We start from the raw sequence: 13639 nt of genomic DNA, 5'->3' as shown, positions 1-13639 counted from the left end.
AGTGTTATTCCTTTTGGCTATTACTTCAGCTCGCAGGGTTAGTGAATTACAGGCCCTAGTTACCTATCCGCCTTACCCTAAGCTCCTGCAGGACCGGGCGGTACTCCGCACTCACCCTAAATTTTTACCTAAGGTAGTTTCTGAGTTTCATATCAATCAATCCATCATACTACCTATCTTTTTTCCCAGGCCCCACTCCAACTCTGGAGAGCAGACCCTGCATACCCTGGACTGTAAACGAGCTCTAGCTTTTTACCTAGACCGTACAGTTTCCCATAGGAAGAGCACTCAATTATTCGTCTCTTTCCATCCTAATAAGTTGGGACAACCTGTGGGTAAGCAGGCTCTTTCTTCCTGGTTGGCGGACTGCATTTCTTTTTGCTATGAGCAAGCTGGCATTCCTTTTCAAGACCGTGTTAAAGCACACTCTGTGAGGGCCATGGCGACGTCAGTGGCACACCTTCGATCGGTGCCGCTTCCTGACATCTGCAAAGCTGCAACCTGGAGTTCTCTCCATACCTTTGCAGCCCATTATTGTTTGGACAAGGCTGGAAGACAGGACTCCATCTTCGGCCAGTCTGTCTTGCGTAACCTTTTTCCAACCTGATGTACCAACACCCTTCCACCTACCCGGTTGGGTGCGGATGCCCTTTCCCAAATTTCTCCTCACTTATTGTGCCTGCTGCACACCGTTGGGTACATTTGGTGCAAGTCGGGACATCCTCAGCTCGGTACTCACCCATTTGTGAGGACAACCATCCTGCTTGTCCTGTGAGAAAGCAAATGTTGCTTACCTGATGTAACAGGTGTTCTCACAGGACAGCAGGATGTTAGTCCTCACGAAACCCGCCCGCCTCCCCGCGGTGTTGGGTTCGTTTTATTTTTACTTTCTAGGCACTGCCTGTAGCTTTGAAAATCAGACTGAAGGGAGACCCCTGCTGGCTGCAGGGTCAGTGCCTTGCTGGGCATGCCCAGTAGGGGCCAGTCAAAGTTCTGTTTAAACTTTGACAGAAGTTTTCCGTGGTGGGCTCCATCCTCGATGTCACCCATTTGTGAGGACTAACATCCTGCTGTCCTGTGAGAACACCTGTTACATCAGGTAAGCAACATTTGCTATGTTCCTGGTTCTATCTCTTGTTTTTTGATTCTTTGAGTAGTTCCGATTCATTGTTTGATGTCCAGTTCTGTTTATGGTACATCGCTTTGAGAGATTTGCGTTAATCTGTAAGGTAATCCATAAGTGTCCCTAAATAAATAAATGTTAGACTTGTTCTATGGTACATCTAACTTAGCGCATAATTTATGCGGCTAAGACTAAATATCAGTTGTTAACTGCTTAACTGATATGGCTAATTCTGCCCTGATCCACCCACTTTGTGCCCACAAGTTATGTGGCTAACTTTTTAGGAGGAGATAATTGAATATTCATCATTTTTGTGTGTTTTATTTCTCTATTTATTGAACAGGTGATAGGCTTCAAGTTTGTTAAGAGTAGTTTAAAAAACAAACAAATAAAAAAACTCGGGTCTCTAAATTCAGTGATACACATCAGACAGAATCATTTGTGCACAGAATAAAAACGAAAGCTTCTCTTGTGATTATTTATTAGGATTCCCAAAAACTTCTCAACATCCCTTTCATTCTCAAAGTCCTTGTCTTGATACTTCTGTTGACATCTTGACAATCTGATTCTTGGAGTAATCCTCCTTCTCCTTGAATCACTACTGATTCTACTGTGTCTACTTTTCTGGTTTGTGAATGTGCTGCATCTCCAAGTTCTCAGCCAGAATGAATTGAGGCCCCACATAATGAATTTGTAATACAGCATTCATATTTCTTACACACACACACTCACACATTCACACACATTTTCCGTCACAGCAGCACTCACTTCCCCTTGATTGAGACTACCATTGACTGCATATGAACAGACCAAATTCTGCCTTCAAACAAAATTAATACTCCAACAATAATCTGGAATGATAGTAGTTAATTGAGTTCTCTGAGATTTTAGTCAATCCACAGGCCTGCAGCTGACCTAGCACCTACTCTCAGGTCTGCTAGCTCTCTCTTCAGGGTCCCAGCAGGACTGAAAGCTAATCCCACCCTTCAGTGGACTATGAGCAGTCTCCATAAGCAATATGTCTGTTCTCTGGATGTGTAGTGTGGGTATCCATGTGAAAAATTCTAATTTTCCATTGTTGGAAGATAGGATATTTGTGATTGCAAATGGACATGAGTGGGAAAAGAATGATTTATGAAATACAACATTGATTTAATGAAAGTTTAGTGATATTGTGGCTAGATATCATAGATATACATGTTATGGGATTTTATATGGGTATATGGGAAGGCTCATTCGTGTGAATGAACCAGTTTGAGTGTGATATGTTTGAGGGAGTTATGTGTCTGTTATAGGGTAACTTTTGTAACTAGAGTTTGAATGGAAATATATAAAACATTTGTATAACTAAAACAGTGTTATGGAAAGTGCAGTAGATGATTCTTGTTTAAAAATTGCTTGTACATGTTTTTCTTTTTGTATTTGAGGAAGCAATAGATGTTTTCTGTAATAAGATGTTAAATACAGTTGTAATATATACTATGATATACACTCTTACAGTGATGCCACTATGTTCTGGCAGCTCCCTCCATCCTTAACTTGCAGCACTGACACTCAAAAGCATAGTCATTTCTTCTCTCCTGATTGGGCAGCCAGTGTGCCTCCTTTCAGGTTGTTCATGCCCCCAGTTTTCTCACTTCTTCTCTAAAGAGTACATCTTTAGCTCCTTAAATCTCTCTGAGGCCAATACTGAAACACTACTTAGCTGGATAAGTAGAATTTATCCAGCTAAGTGGCAGCTGCTGAATATCCAGCTATGTTCATGGGCCACCATTTAGCCGGTTAATTCACTTATCCGGCTAAGTAGATAACTGGATAGTAAATGGGCGGGGAACTGGCGGATCGAGACAGTGCTAGTTATCCAGTTAACTTAACTGGATAAGTATCAATATTCAGCCTTAACCAGTTAAGTTAATCAGATAAGTTAGACCTGTCATAGAGCTGGTCTAATATAGCTGGATTTAACTTATCCAACCAAATAGAGACTTCTGCTCAGATTCAGTGGCATAGCCATGCTGCTGAATATTCCATTTAAATGAATCAGATAACTCTTATCCGGTTAAATTAAATGTTTAGTTTTGAATATTGGGTCCTCTCTGTATTGCTTTTAGGGTGGGCCATGCACCATTTTAATGATCTTCCTTTGTGTTGTCTTCACCTTGTCAATGTCCTTTTGTAGATGTGGGCTGTAGAAATGGACACTGTACTTAAGGTGAGGGTCTCACCAGAGACATAGTGCAGAAATTGCAATATACAGCAGTGGCACAGTGCTGCTTTTTGAGTGACTGATATTTCTATACTGTCTACTTAAGTGTTATCATAATTGCCTCTCTTAAGGTTACTAATACTGTTATGAAGTTTTCTGCTTCAGGCTATATAGTTTTTTCGTGCCTGGACTTTGAGAATGAATTAAAAGCATACATAAATATTTACCAATTTAGGCATTCAGCAGGCAATAAGAAACTGTTTGGCCTTATCTTAGTAAATAAGTTATTCCCCTCATAGTCAACTCAGTAGAGCCAAATCAAATAAGATTTGCTGTATTGCCTCAAGTGTAGTTAAGTTCATCATTTTTAGTAAGGCTATACTGGTAATGCAATATACTATGGAAAAATCTAATATTCAGCCAAGGGTGAAGATTGAGTAGGCCAGAGGATTAGTGTCAGAGTTCTTTATAGAAGCAAAACTTGATGGACAGGCTGGAGACAGATCAAGGGAATCTCATTAAATTGCTGAATTGTTCATTACTGAGCACTCTCACTGTAATAAAGTGCTCATTGACTTTGACAAATCCCTATCCCAGTGCCTTAAGGAAGAACAGCAAAAAACAAGAAGTGTCAGGAAGCAAAGGGAAATTGGCACAAAGAGGCAGAGGTAATAGAAGCACAAATGAGAGATGCAACAGCTCCATTAATACTGTACACACTACCAGATACCCTTGTGGCCTTGCAGTACTGAGGTATCCATGCACTCACACGTGCACAGTCAACTTGGTACTTAGGAAGATCTATAAACGTGACTACATGGCTTGAAATAATAATTTCCAGTTTCTTTCAAGCAGCCCCTCCTCTAGCAGGCTAGCGTGACTTGCTTGTGCTTACATACAGTACATATATCCTGAAACATGGATCTCCTGTTTGCTTTTAACGAGAGAGCTCATTAATATGATCTTCCAGTCCTAGTCAGGGGATGTTCCCACTTCCTTCAAACAAGCATTTGGGGATGACCAAGCTGAGGAAAGAGGTGCTGAAATTTGTGTCTTGTAAATTAAGATTCATTATTGTGGGTGCTTTATGAAATAATAGCTTAGGAAGATTACATTGTACTGTTATGAGATGACAATTTGCTTAGTAAAGCAATGGTTAATTGTACCCTGCATCAGTAAGCATGCTTAAATGTTTGGAGACAGAATTGCTAGAGTTTATTTTTCTCTCTCTTCAAATGTGAGATAAACAACTAAATAGTTTCCCTTCATTTAACACAAAGGTATTAATTAGATTTCTCAGAATGTATGCATTTTTTACTTTACCTCATCCTCTTAGGGTTATATTTTTACCTCTCTTTTAATATTTTATGTTAATATATTTTATCAGCTCTGTTTTTTTTGTTTGTTTTTTTAAATAAAGCAATGTATGTCCCTATTTTTAAAAAAGTCTTCCTAGAGTCCAGCCTTCACATGGTTGAACTATGCCTCTATTCTGTGATGAATATGAGGTTCTGATATGGACTGGCACAAAAGCATTCAAATTTACATGGATTTATAACAATGAGAGGAGCTTTCAATTTCTTTGTCTTGGGAATGATTCAAAGTCAGAATGAAAAGTGGGAATATTAATGACTGACAACTGAGTTATCTAAATAGTCTTTTTTTTTTTTTTGTTTGTTTGAAAGGAATGCTGCTGTAAAGTGTGAGGCCTTTTCTGAAGTGTACAGGGTACATCAGGCTAATTTTGGCATCTGCCACTCTTTAAAATTCTGCACTTCTGCATGCATATAGGAAATTCTCCTGTGATAACCCCAAGAGAGCCAATTGTTCTAACTGATGGAGAGAGTCCAACAGGAAACATGCTTGTTCTTTCTTTCAAATGTACTTTCATTTAGGAAAAGATAGTCTAAAAAAACCACTAGGACATCTGCCAATTTATATGAGACAATTTTGCATGACTATTTGCTGTATTACTCAATGAACTATAATGTGCTCCCTAGCAACCTCAAAACTGCGAGTATCATACAATTCTAGCTGCTGCTTCAAAAAAGCTGTTCATTTAATGGGCCTACAGTATGCATAAGTTGCAAGTTCACTTTTGATTCCTTATCCATGGCTTTCTTTTTTGCAGTTCTTTTTTCTTGATTTGCCAAATGATATCATCCTTAAGGTCCAGGATGTTATTTTCCATACCCTGTTGCCATCCTGGATCACAGTGCCATCCATTACACTATTAGAGTGGATGTTTATCTATTGGAAAGCATTTAGAAGGATGTAGTATTGATGATGTCATTCTGAGTTAAATAGTAGCCCAAATGATACCAGCAATCTTTTTTTTTTTCCTACTGTTGTGTAAATTCTTGAACTTTTCTTGCTTTTTTTATCTCTTAGGATAATACCATTATACTGTGAATAGACACGAGAAGCCCCATTCCCTGAAAATTAGTGGTGTACTATTTCTAGCTCTTTTAACCAGTGCATGCGAGTTAACATGCACTGAAATACATGAATGTGAATTTTTTTTTTTTTTTAAGTATCCTCTTATTGAGTTTGGAAGTTTACAACAGAACAGGACAGAAGCCGAGAAAATGGCAGAACTGCAAGGCCCATCTGGTCTGACTAATACTGAAGCACTAATCACAGAGCCTAAGCCTTTTCAGACTTCATTCTCCCATTCTAGGAATCCTCTATGCTTCACTTAGATGCATTTGGGTAGATTTCCAGCCAAATTTAGGGTCCTAATTTTTTTTGGCTGAAATATTTCCTGAATTTAGACACCTAAAAAATAAATGTAATACTATAGTTCATCTACCTAGATTTAGGAGCTGTAGGGATCCTATTTACTCATCCACAATAACAGAGCAGGTTTCCGTTCTGCTTTACCATGAGAAAATTCTCATGCAGTAACTGGGTACCACAGTTAACAAATTTTGTGGGAATTTTATTTGCTCTACTGTGGCCAGGAAAATTGCCCAGTCCTTGGGGCTGCCATCTTAAAGGGGCCATAAGTCCCTGTTGATCCCCCCCCCCCCATACCCCTACCCTTCCATGACCAAATCGGTTTTGGTAGCACAGGGAGCCATATTCCCCTTTTCCCTTTTACCCAATATCAACTTGGCCAACAAATGAATATGCATTAGCTGGAGCCCCAGCAATTAACCCCACCCACCGCACCCCCCAGATTTCCCTCTGACTAACCTTCCTTCCAAAACGTAAATATGGTGCTGCTGGGTCCACAAGGGAAGAAGTAATCCCTACACACTCCTGCTTCTCTGGTGCCAAAATTTTAAAATAGCACCTGCTGACACGAGGCTGCCCTTTGCTGTTAATGGCCGGGGCTCTCGCTAAGGCATATTCATGTACTAGCCGCAAAATTATGCATGTAAGTTTAGATGCCCCATAGGGTAGGTCTAAACTTAGCTGGCTACGTACGTATATGTACGCGTTATATTCAGCGTCTTTGCCGTGCAGCTGAATATACATCATAACTAAGCTGGATAAGTTCTAATCGGCTAAATTACTTACATGGCCAGTTTTGAATATCCACCCCTGCATGTATAGTGCTATCTAAGTGGGACACAATGATTAGAAACCACTCTCCATTTTGAAATTATGTTTTAATCCAGGGAGCCTTTCATATGTTAGAGCCACTAGAAAAGTGATTCCATATCACACATTATTTTTGGGTTTTCAGTGGTACTATGTTGTATTGAGCACTTATTGAAAGTGATTATTTATGTTTGTTCACTTGAGTGGTACGTTTTTTTCAACTTGGAAGCATCGCCAGGCACCTTAGCCTGCTGCTACCCTTAGAGGAAAGTTAGCTACACTTCAAGAGGGTATAAATTAACTTAAACCTCTTGAAATATAGCAAACTGTCCCGGATTAGTGCACTGTTAACTTTTCTTCCCAAGTTGCACTACATGTGATCTTAGTAATTAGCTCCTTTGTGTGCATTTACATGTAATGCATCTCATTACCTTTTAGCTTGTTATTACACCTGATTTTCTTTTTTTTCCCCTAAGTTTTGAAGTCCTCAGATAGCACATATTAGTAGTCCATAACATGCCTTAATTGGGAAATAGCATGCATTATTGGCTGATAATGCGCATTACTGTGATTTTGCAGTTTAGTAAATAGATTTCTAAGTTTGGTGCCTAACTTTTTTATTCTGCACCAGAAGCCTGCCCCCAAATTATCAGGCACCTAAATTTAGGTGCCTACTTGAAAATAGGTCCCGAAATTTAGGGATGTTACCCTAATCAGTTTTGAAAAGGCTGATTTAGTCACTTAACTCCCATTGCATGAATTTGTGCAAAGGCAAATAAAATCCACAAAGTTCGTTTCAGGATCATGGCACTGAACGGACATCAAGAATGCTTCCTGGCATAGCTTGGGAGTACAATAGTGCCTTCTGCTCCAAAGTACTTCAATGGGCCAAACAGCGTCAGTAAAGCATTTTAATAGATATTGGGTAGCTGAAGGGGATCAGCCTTCTCTCTAGTTTTAAAAGACATTGTGGTGGAAAGAGTTGGAGTGAGAGGAGATTGGGAAGGACCCACAAAATAGTACGGTAAGCGGTCTAGAAAAGCCACGGATGTGAAAAAACAAATCAAGACTGGAGCCTTGGAAAGAAGATGTATTAATTGATTATAAAAGACATTGTGGCGGAAAGAGATGGAGTGAGAGGAGATTGGCCTCTAGCTTTATTGTTATAGTTATTCAGCTATCTTTAGGACAATGATTTTTCTGACCAGAATTATCTGGATAACTTTATTTGGCTAGCATTGAATATCATTGGTAACTGGATAAATTTTAGCCACAAATTATCCAGCCAAAGGTTAAATATTGAGCTCAAAGTGAACATTGGTTTTACAATCTCTTTAAATGATTAAAATGTACTGTCACCCAGTATTTATAAAAACTGACAACTGAAATGTGTAGTTACAGTAGGCTTTATGTATGGTATGTGCTGATGAATGTGATTTACTGTGGGATACTGGGTCATTAGAACAGGAACAATAGAATGTATTAATCATGGATAAGGGTTTAATTATGACCGTAAATTTTAAGCTAAAGTTCAGTGTAACTGTAATATCCATTGTTAAAGGATTTGTAGAGTTTTTAGTTTTGCTCTTTCTAATTTTGTTAAATGTGATAAAATGTAATCACTATAGTAGTCCTTAATTTTCAGCTAATGCAAAATCTACAATTAAATTTATATCTTGCTACTAAATACAAAAGTACTATATACATCAAAGGATAATCATACATTAAATCTTGGGATGGAAATAGGAGAGAAATAAAACCAATGTCTAGTGCATTGTTTAGGAATATGATTATACAAGGCTCTGTTTCACCTACTCTATTAAAACAGAAGATCGGCTCTAGTCTGCCACTTTTTGAGACAAAAAAGACGACCAATTCAAAGGAATAGGAAGTGATTAATAAAGAACCCCCAGAGTATTGTCACAGCATCTTGCGTTTTCCATTCATGATTTATCATGCCCCTCTTCTCCTTCTCTGAGCTTTCACCCTCCCTTCTGAGGTGTGTGTAATCTTTCTTGACTGTGTAGCACATGGAATACTAGCAGTTTGGGAAGACATCCAAGGGAGCAGTACAGATTGAGGGTGAGATCCTGATTGTAGCACACAGGAAAAAGATCTTAGAGTGATCATATCTGATGATTTCAAGGCAGCAAAACAGTGCAACAAAGTTGTGGCTAGAACCAGCGGACTACTAGAGTGCATAGGGAGAAGTTTAACAAGTGGAAAAGTGATAATGCCACTGTGCATGTTGTCAGTGAGATCTCACCTGCAGGACTGTATCCAGTTCTCAGAAAGAACATAGATATAGAGGAGGAGTTGCAAAAAAAAGGCCTACCAAATAGTGAAAGATCTACATGAAAAGTCCTATAAGATGAGACTTAAGGACTTAATTATGTAACAGAGACCGTTGTTCTAAAGCAATTGACAGAGCTTCTGCCACTTGATATTTCAGCAGCGTTTTTCCTCTGTAAACCATCAGATTTTATTAGAATATCTAAAATCCATAGGGATAGCACATAAGGGGCTCTGCTGGTACCAGCAAATACAAGCTGGCCCTTGGTACTCCTGATACTCTATGAATACTGGTATCCCACAGGGGATACTATTATTTGCTACCCTTTTTAATATCAATTTGGCACCAGTTTTCAGGGTCCTAGGAGTGATGGAAGTCGAATATAAAATCTATGCTGATGACATCCAATTTTTCACCCCAGGATCATTAATATGGTTGAAAATGGTACTATTGCAGCAGAAATGTTTGAAGGTGATGAAACTCTGGTTATTTAACAACAAGCTTACAGTTAATGAGGTCCATATTCAGCCACTGTCTGGATAGCAAAGATAGCCGTATAAATTTATCTGGCTAATTTTGGAGGTATATTTAATTGTGCAGCCGCACTGTTGAATATAGCAGCTAGCTTATTAACCTGCTAACTTTAGGACAGCTTTTTGGCCTGACTAGATATAGTTTGAATATTGGAGTTAGCTAACTCCGCTCTTCCCAGTTATGCATGCGCCTCTAACTTATTGGGTGATGCATCAAGCCGCATTAGTGCTCTAAAGTGCGTTATCGCTGAATCACTAGGAAAATATAAATCTTTCCTCTCAAAATACTGAACCCTAACCAATAAAGTAAAAAAAGAATACTATGCTAAACAAATTCACAGAGTTATATTTAATTCAAAACTGCTCTTTGAGACTGTAAAAAATCAGATTCCGAAAGACTACCTTGAGAGGGAGAAGAAACAATGAGAACTGAAGAAACAATTTGATCTTTTTGCAAATGCTCCAGAAGGGGCAATTTCCGAGGTGGTCTAGTGTTTGTTTTTTTTTTGTTTTATCTGTTCCAGGCTAGAGGTTGGCAGTTAAGTTTTTGGGTTCCAACCCTCTTCGCCTTTTTAAATAAAGTTTGGTTGTTTAGGCTTGGGTACAGGTCAATATTGAGGGGGCTGCAGGTGTCACTCTCGTTAAGTAGCAGTGCCCAAAGTTCTGTATTCCCTGACTCCATCTGTATTCCCTGACCATCCCTGACTCCATCCAGCTTCCCAAGTTTTTTACTCCTTGTTAAATGTAACTTTGCCTTATTCACTTCTCTTGTTAATTACTTTTATTTATTGCTTCAGTTATACCCTTGTTTTATGTAAACCGATCCGATATGATTATTACTATGAAGGTCGGTATAAAAAAGTGTTAAATAAATAATAAATAAATAAATAAATAAAATCTGCTGGTAGGAATGCACAACCCCCACTGGTCTGGACTGATCTGTGGTATTACAGGAATGAAAATTAGCAGGTAAGAACCAGTTTTCCTGGAAGGCTGACCTTACAGGTATCCACCAGATCCCAAGGGCAGCCCACTATAGGCATGGCAGGCATCCTGTGCTGTGCACCTGTGCAGATTCTGTAGCATACAGTAGTCATTCACTCCTCCACCCTATTTGTCACACAGCAGCTGACACAGTGTTGCAAGAAACACCAACTACAGTGGGACAGAATGTTAGATAATATTACAAGTGAAGCTCCTACAGTGTTTATGAAATGGTGGCACCCCTCCCTTTGTAGGCACCACATTGAGCTTTGCACAGAAAAGGTATTGTTGTTAATATGATAGAAAGACGGTAGGCGTACCATTCCTGCGTCAACACAGCACAGAGGGAATGATAACAAAGGGGTGCTGGTGTGGCAAGCAGTATGTCAACTGTGCATGATGTGAAATAATGAGAGGTTCTAACAAATGACTGTGCCACAAAAATGGGACTCTGTAATAGGATGTTCCCAATGCCTGTGTGACATGTCAAGGCAAACGCCAGCTACCACACACCCCCACACACAGAAACCCATGCACCTGGTCTCTCTGTACATGGAGCGTGTAAAGCTGCATGATGGTAAGCTCTCATCTGCATCCTCTCTATAAGCATACCATTACATATTCCTTTACAGTGCCTGTTCCATGCATCACATCATTCCCACATTCACTGGGCAGTTTCTTAAGCAGCACAACCTCCCTCCATGACTTCCAAAGGGTCGGTGCCAGGCCTAGTTGTGGGTAGCCAGCACAACTCATAAAAACTGCATTATTCGGCCTACTCCAATTAGTTGCTGGTAAAACCTCGGTGTGGTGGGGAGTCCATGGTGAGAAACACAGCCAAATGTTCAGTATAACAATCAAGTTGTACAGCATATTGGACGTGTCACCAAGGCCACCTGCATACCTCTGCCCCTCAGTAAACACTACATATAAACTGTGAATGTAGTTGGTGAAAATGAGCAGTTAAAAGTGTAAGACCATTCCTACCGCTGTCCATATGCTGCCCTGTCAGAGGCACACCTTCTCCAGAGGGCAACCACTCCATCAAAGCTATGCAAAAGGTGTGTGTGCCAAATTTAGGACCACACTGCCTGTTAGGCAGTATTGGAATGCAGGCCCAAGGGAGCAACCTCCGAAAGCAATACCACCCTCACACACCGAATGAGCAAGTCACGCACAAGCACGTCAGTCACGAGTCTCACAATCACTTATGTTAGCATGGAAACCTCTCTTCAAGTCCATCAAGTCTGCCTGTCCCGAGGAAATTTAATGTATTGATTAATTCGGTCAGTGACTGCTTCAGTGATCTGGTCCAGACAGCGAGAGAATGTGGTTTGGGACATTCCCCCCCACGACCCCTACTGTGGTTTGGAAGGAACCGCTTCCCGTGAAATGGAGGGGCAGCCAAGAGTTTGGTGAGGCCGAGAACAGCTTAGGACCTTGCGGTGACTGGATACAGATCCCCTCGGATGTCTTCATATAATTCCAGGAAAGCTGAGGCAATACCTGCTAACCACAAAGTCATCAGGCATGCCCAGCAAGGATGTTTGTGGAAGAAAGATACGCTCCCTGTATCTCCCGTGCTGTGGCTGCCCACGTACCGGCTGCTGGGCAGGGGCTTCAGGCAGTGGAGCCTTTGTCTGTGCTGCTGATACTTCTCTTGGACAACTTTGGAGTGGCATCGGCTGTGGTTCTGGTGGTTGTTCTTCCATGTGTTGTCTGCGGTGAGCCTGGTGAGGCATTAAGTATGCATGTACAAGTACACTTGACACTCATAAAATGCTTTTAGGAAGGTTGACCTGATAAAGACAGTATTTTTTATTGGTCCAGGAATGCTTGGTAGGTGTGTCGGTAATGTTTGGATTTTTTATTGCGTGCGATACGCACTGCGATAATAGCACGGTCCATGATACTGCACACAAAAAACACTTTTTGGACCGTACCGCCCAAAAAAAAAAGGTGTAGCTATTACCCGCGTTGCTGACCTGCGATAACATGCGATACCTATTGCACATGGCGCTACCATCTTCTACTTTACATTTATCCCGCCTCAATTCCTCCCACTTTAATATAAATTTTAGAATTTGCATATGCAATTTGCGATAGGCTGTTATCACGCTCGTTATGGTGTTACCGTGTGCGATACCGGCATATCGCAATTTGATGAATGACCCACATAACTTCTGAGTTATCCATCGGTTTAAATACATAATATACAATACATGGATAAAATATTTAACATGCTGACATCTGCACAATTACAACAACTGGAGGTTGGTATACTTGGAGAGAGATTGGGTCTGAGGAAACCTACAGCCAGTTTGGGATAAAATATTCTATGTTAGACTTGACATCTCCTTCAGTGTACGTAAAAGAGGAGAGTCAAAAGCAGAACTACAGATGCATACATCAAAGACAAATCCCATTTTAGTCAGGTAAAGTGAGAAAAAAAGTCAGATTACATATTCTGTCCTTCTTATATACTGTAGTGTGACCAAGTGTTATAGGTGGATGACACCCTTGACCCTAAAACTATGCAGACAAGCAGAAAAGAAAACCAAAGAGATCTAACCTGTACATCACTCTGGAGAGCCAGGTAATTCACACATTTTATTCCAGGATTTCTTCAGTGTGTCTGGACAGCTGTCTGCTGCAGTCCTTCTGACTTTTTTTTCTCTTTCTTTCAACCCCTAGGGTACTTGTAAGAACAGCTTCCTTTTTTTGCTGCCACCTGATATTGGGTGCCATGGATTCCTGCTCAGGGGCAGTTCTTTCAGGAGGCAAGTTGAGGCAGCTACCTCAGGCAGCAAAATTTTGGGAATGGCAAATGCGCCCCCCAAAACACTCCTGTGGCAGCATGTTAGGTAAATATTGTTATAATTATTTTTTTTTGCTGATTAAGCTTGCTGTGATGTTTTCATTATATTAGTGTCTTAGGGATGTAATTATGA

At 40.3% G+C, this 13639-nt stretch overlaps 1 protein-coding gene across 5 annotated transcripts in view; it reads left to right on the top strand.

Moving 5' to 3' along the window:
- The window catches only part of KLHL32 (kelch like family member 32), a 502881-nt gene that overhangs the window by 282194 nt on the left and 207048 nt on the right, over window positions 1–13639 (top strand). The window contains exon 8 of one of the 5 annotated variants that reach the window (XM_029595392.1): window positions 13383–13552. The exons of the other annotated variants lie outside the window; for them this stretch is intronic. Within the exon in view, the coding sequence (XP_029451252.1) occupies window positions 13383–13552 (170 nt within the window). The remainder of the gene's footprint in view (window positions 1–13382; window positions 13553–13639) is intronic. 5 annotated transcript variants of the gene reach the window in all.

This window comes from Rhinatrema bivittatum, chromosome 3 (genome assembly GCF_901001135.1).
Source record: "Rhinatrema bivittatum chromosome 3, aRhiBiv1.1, whole genome shotgun sequence".
In the NCBI taxonomy this organism is placed as follows: Eukaryota; Metazoa; Chordata; class Amphibia; order Gymnophiona; family Rhinatrematidae; genus Rhinatrema; species Rhinatrema bivittatum.
This window is presented reverse-complemented; position numbering and strand designations above follow the sequence as displayed.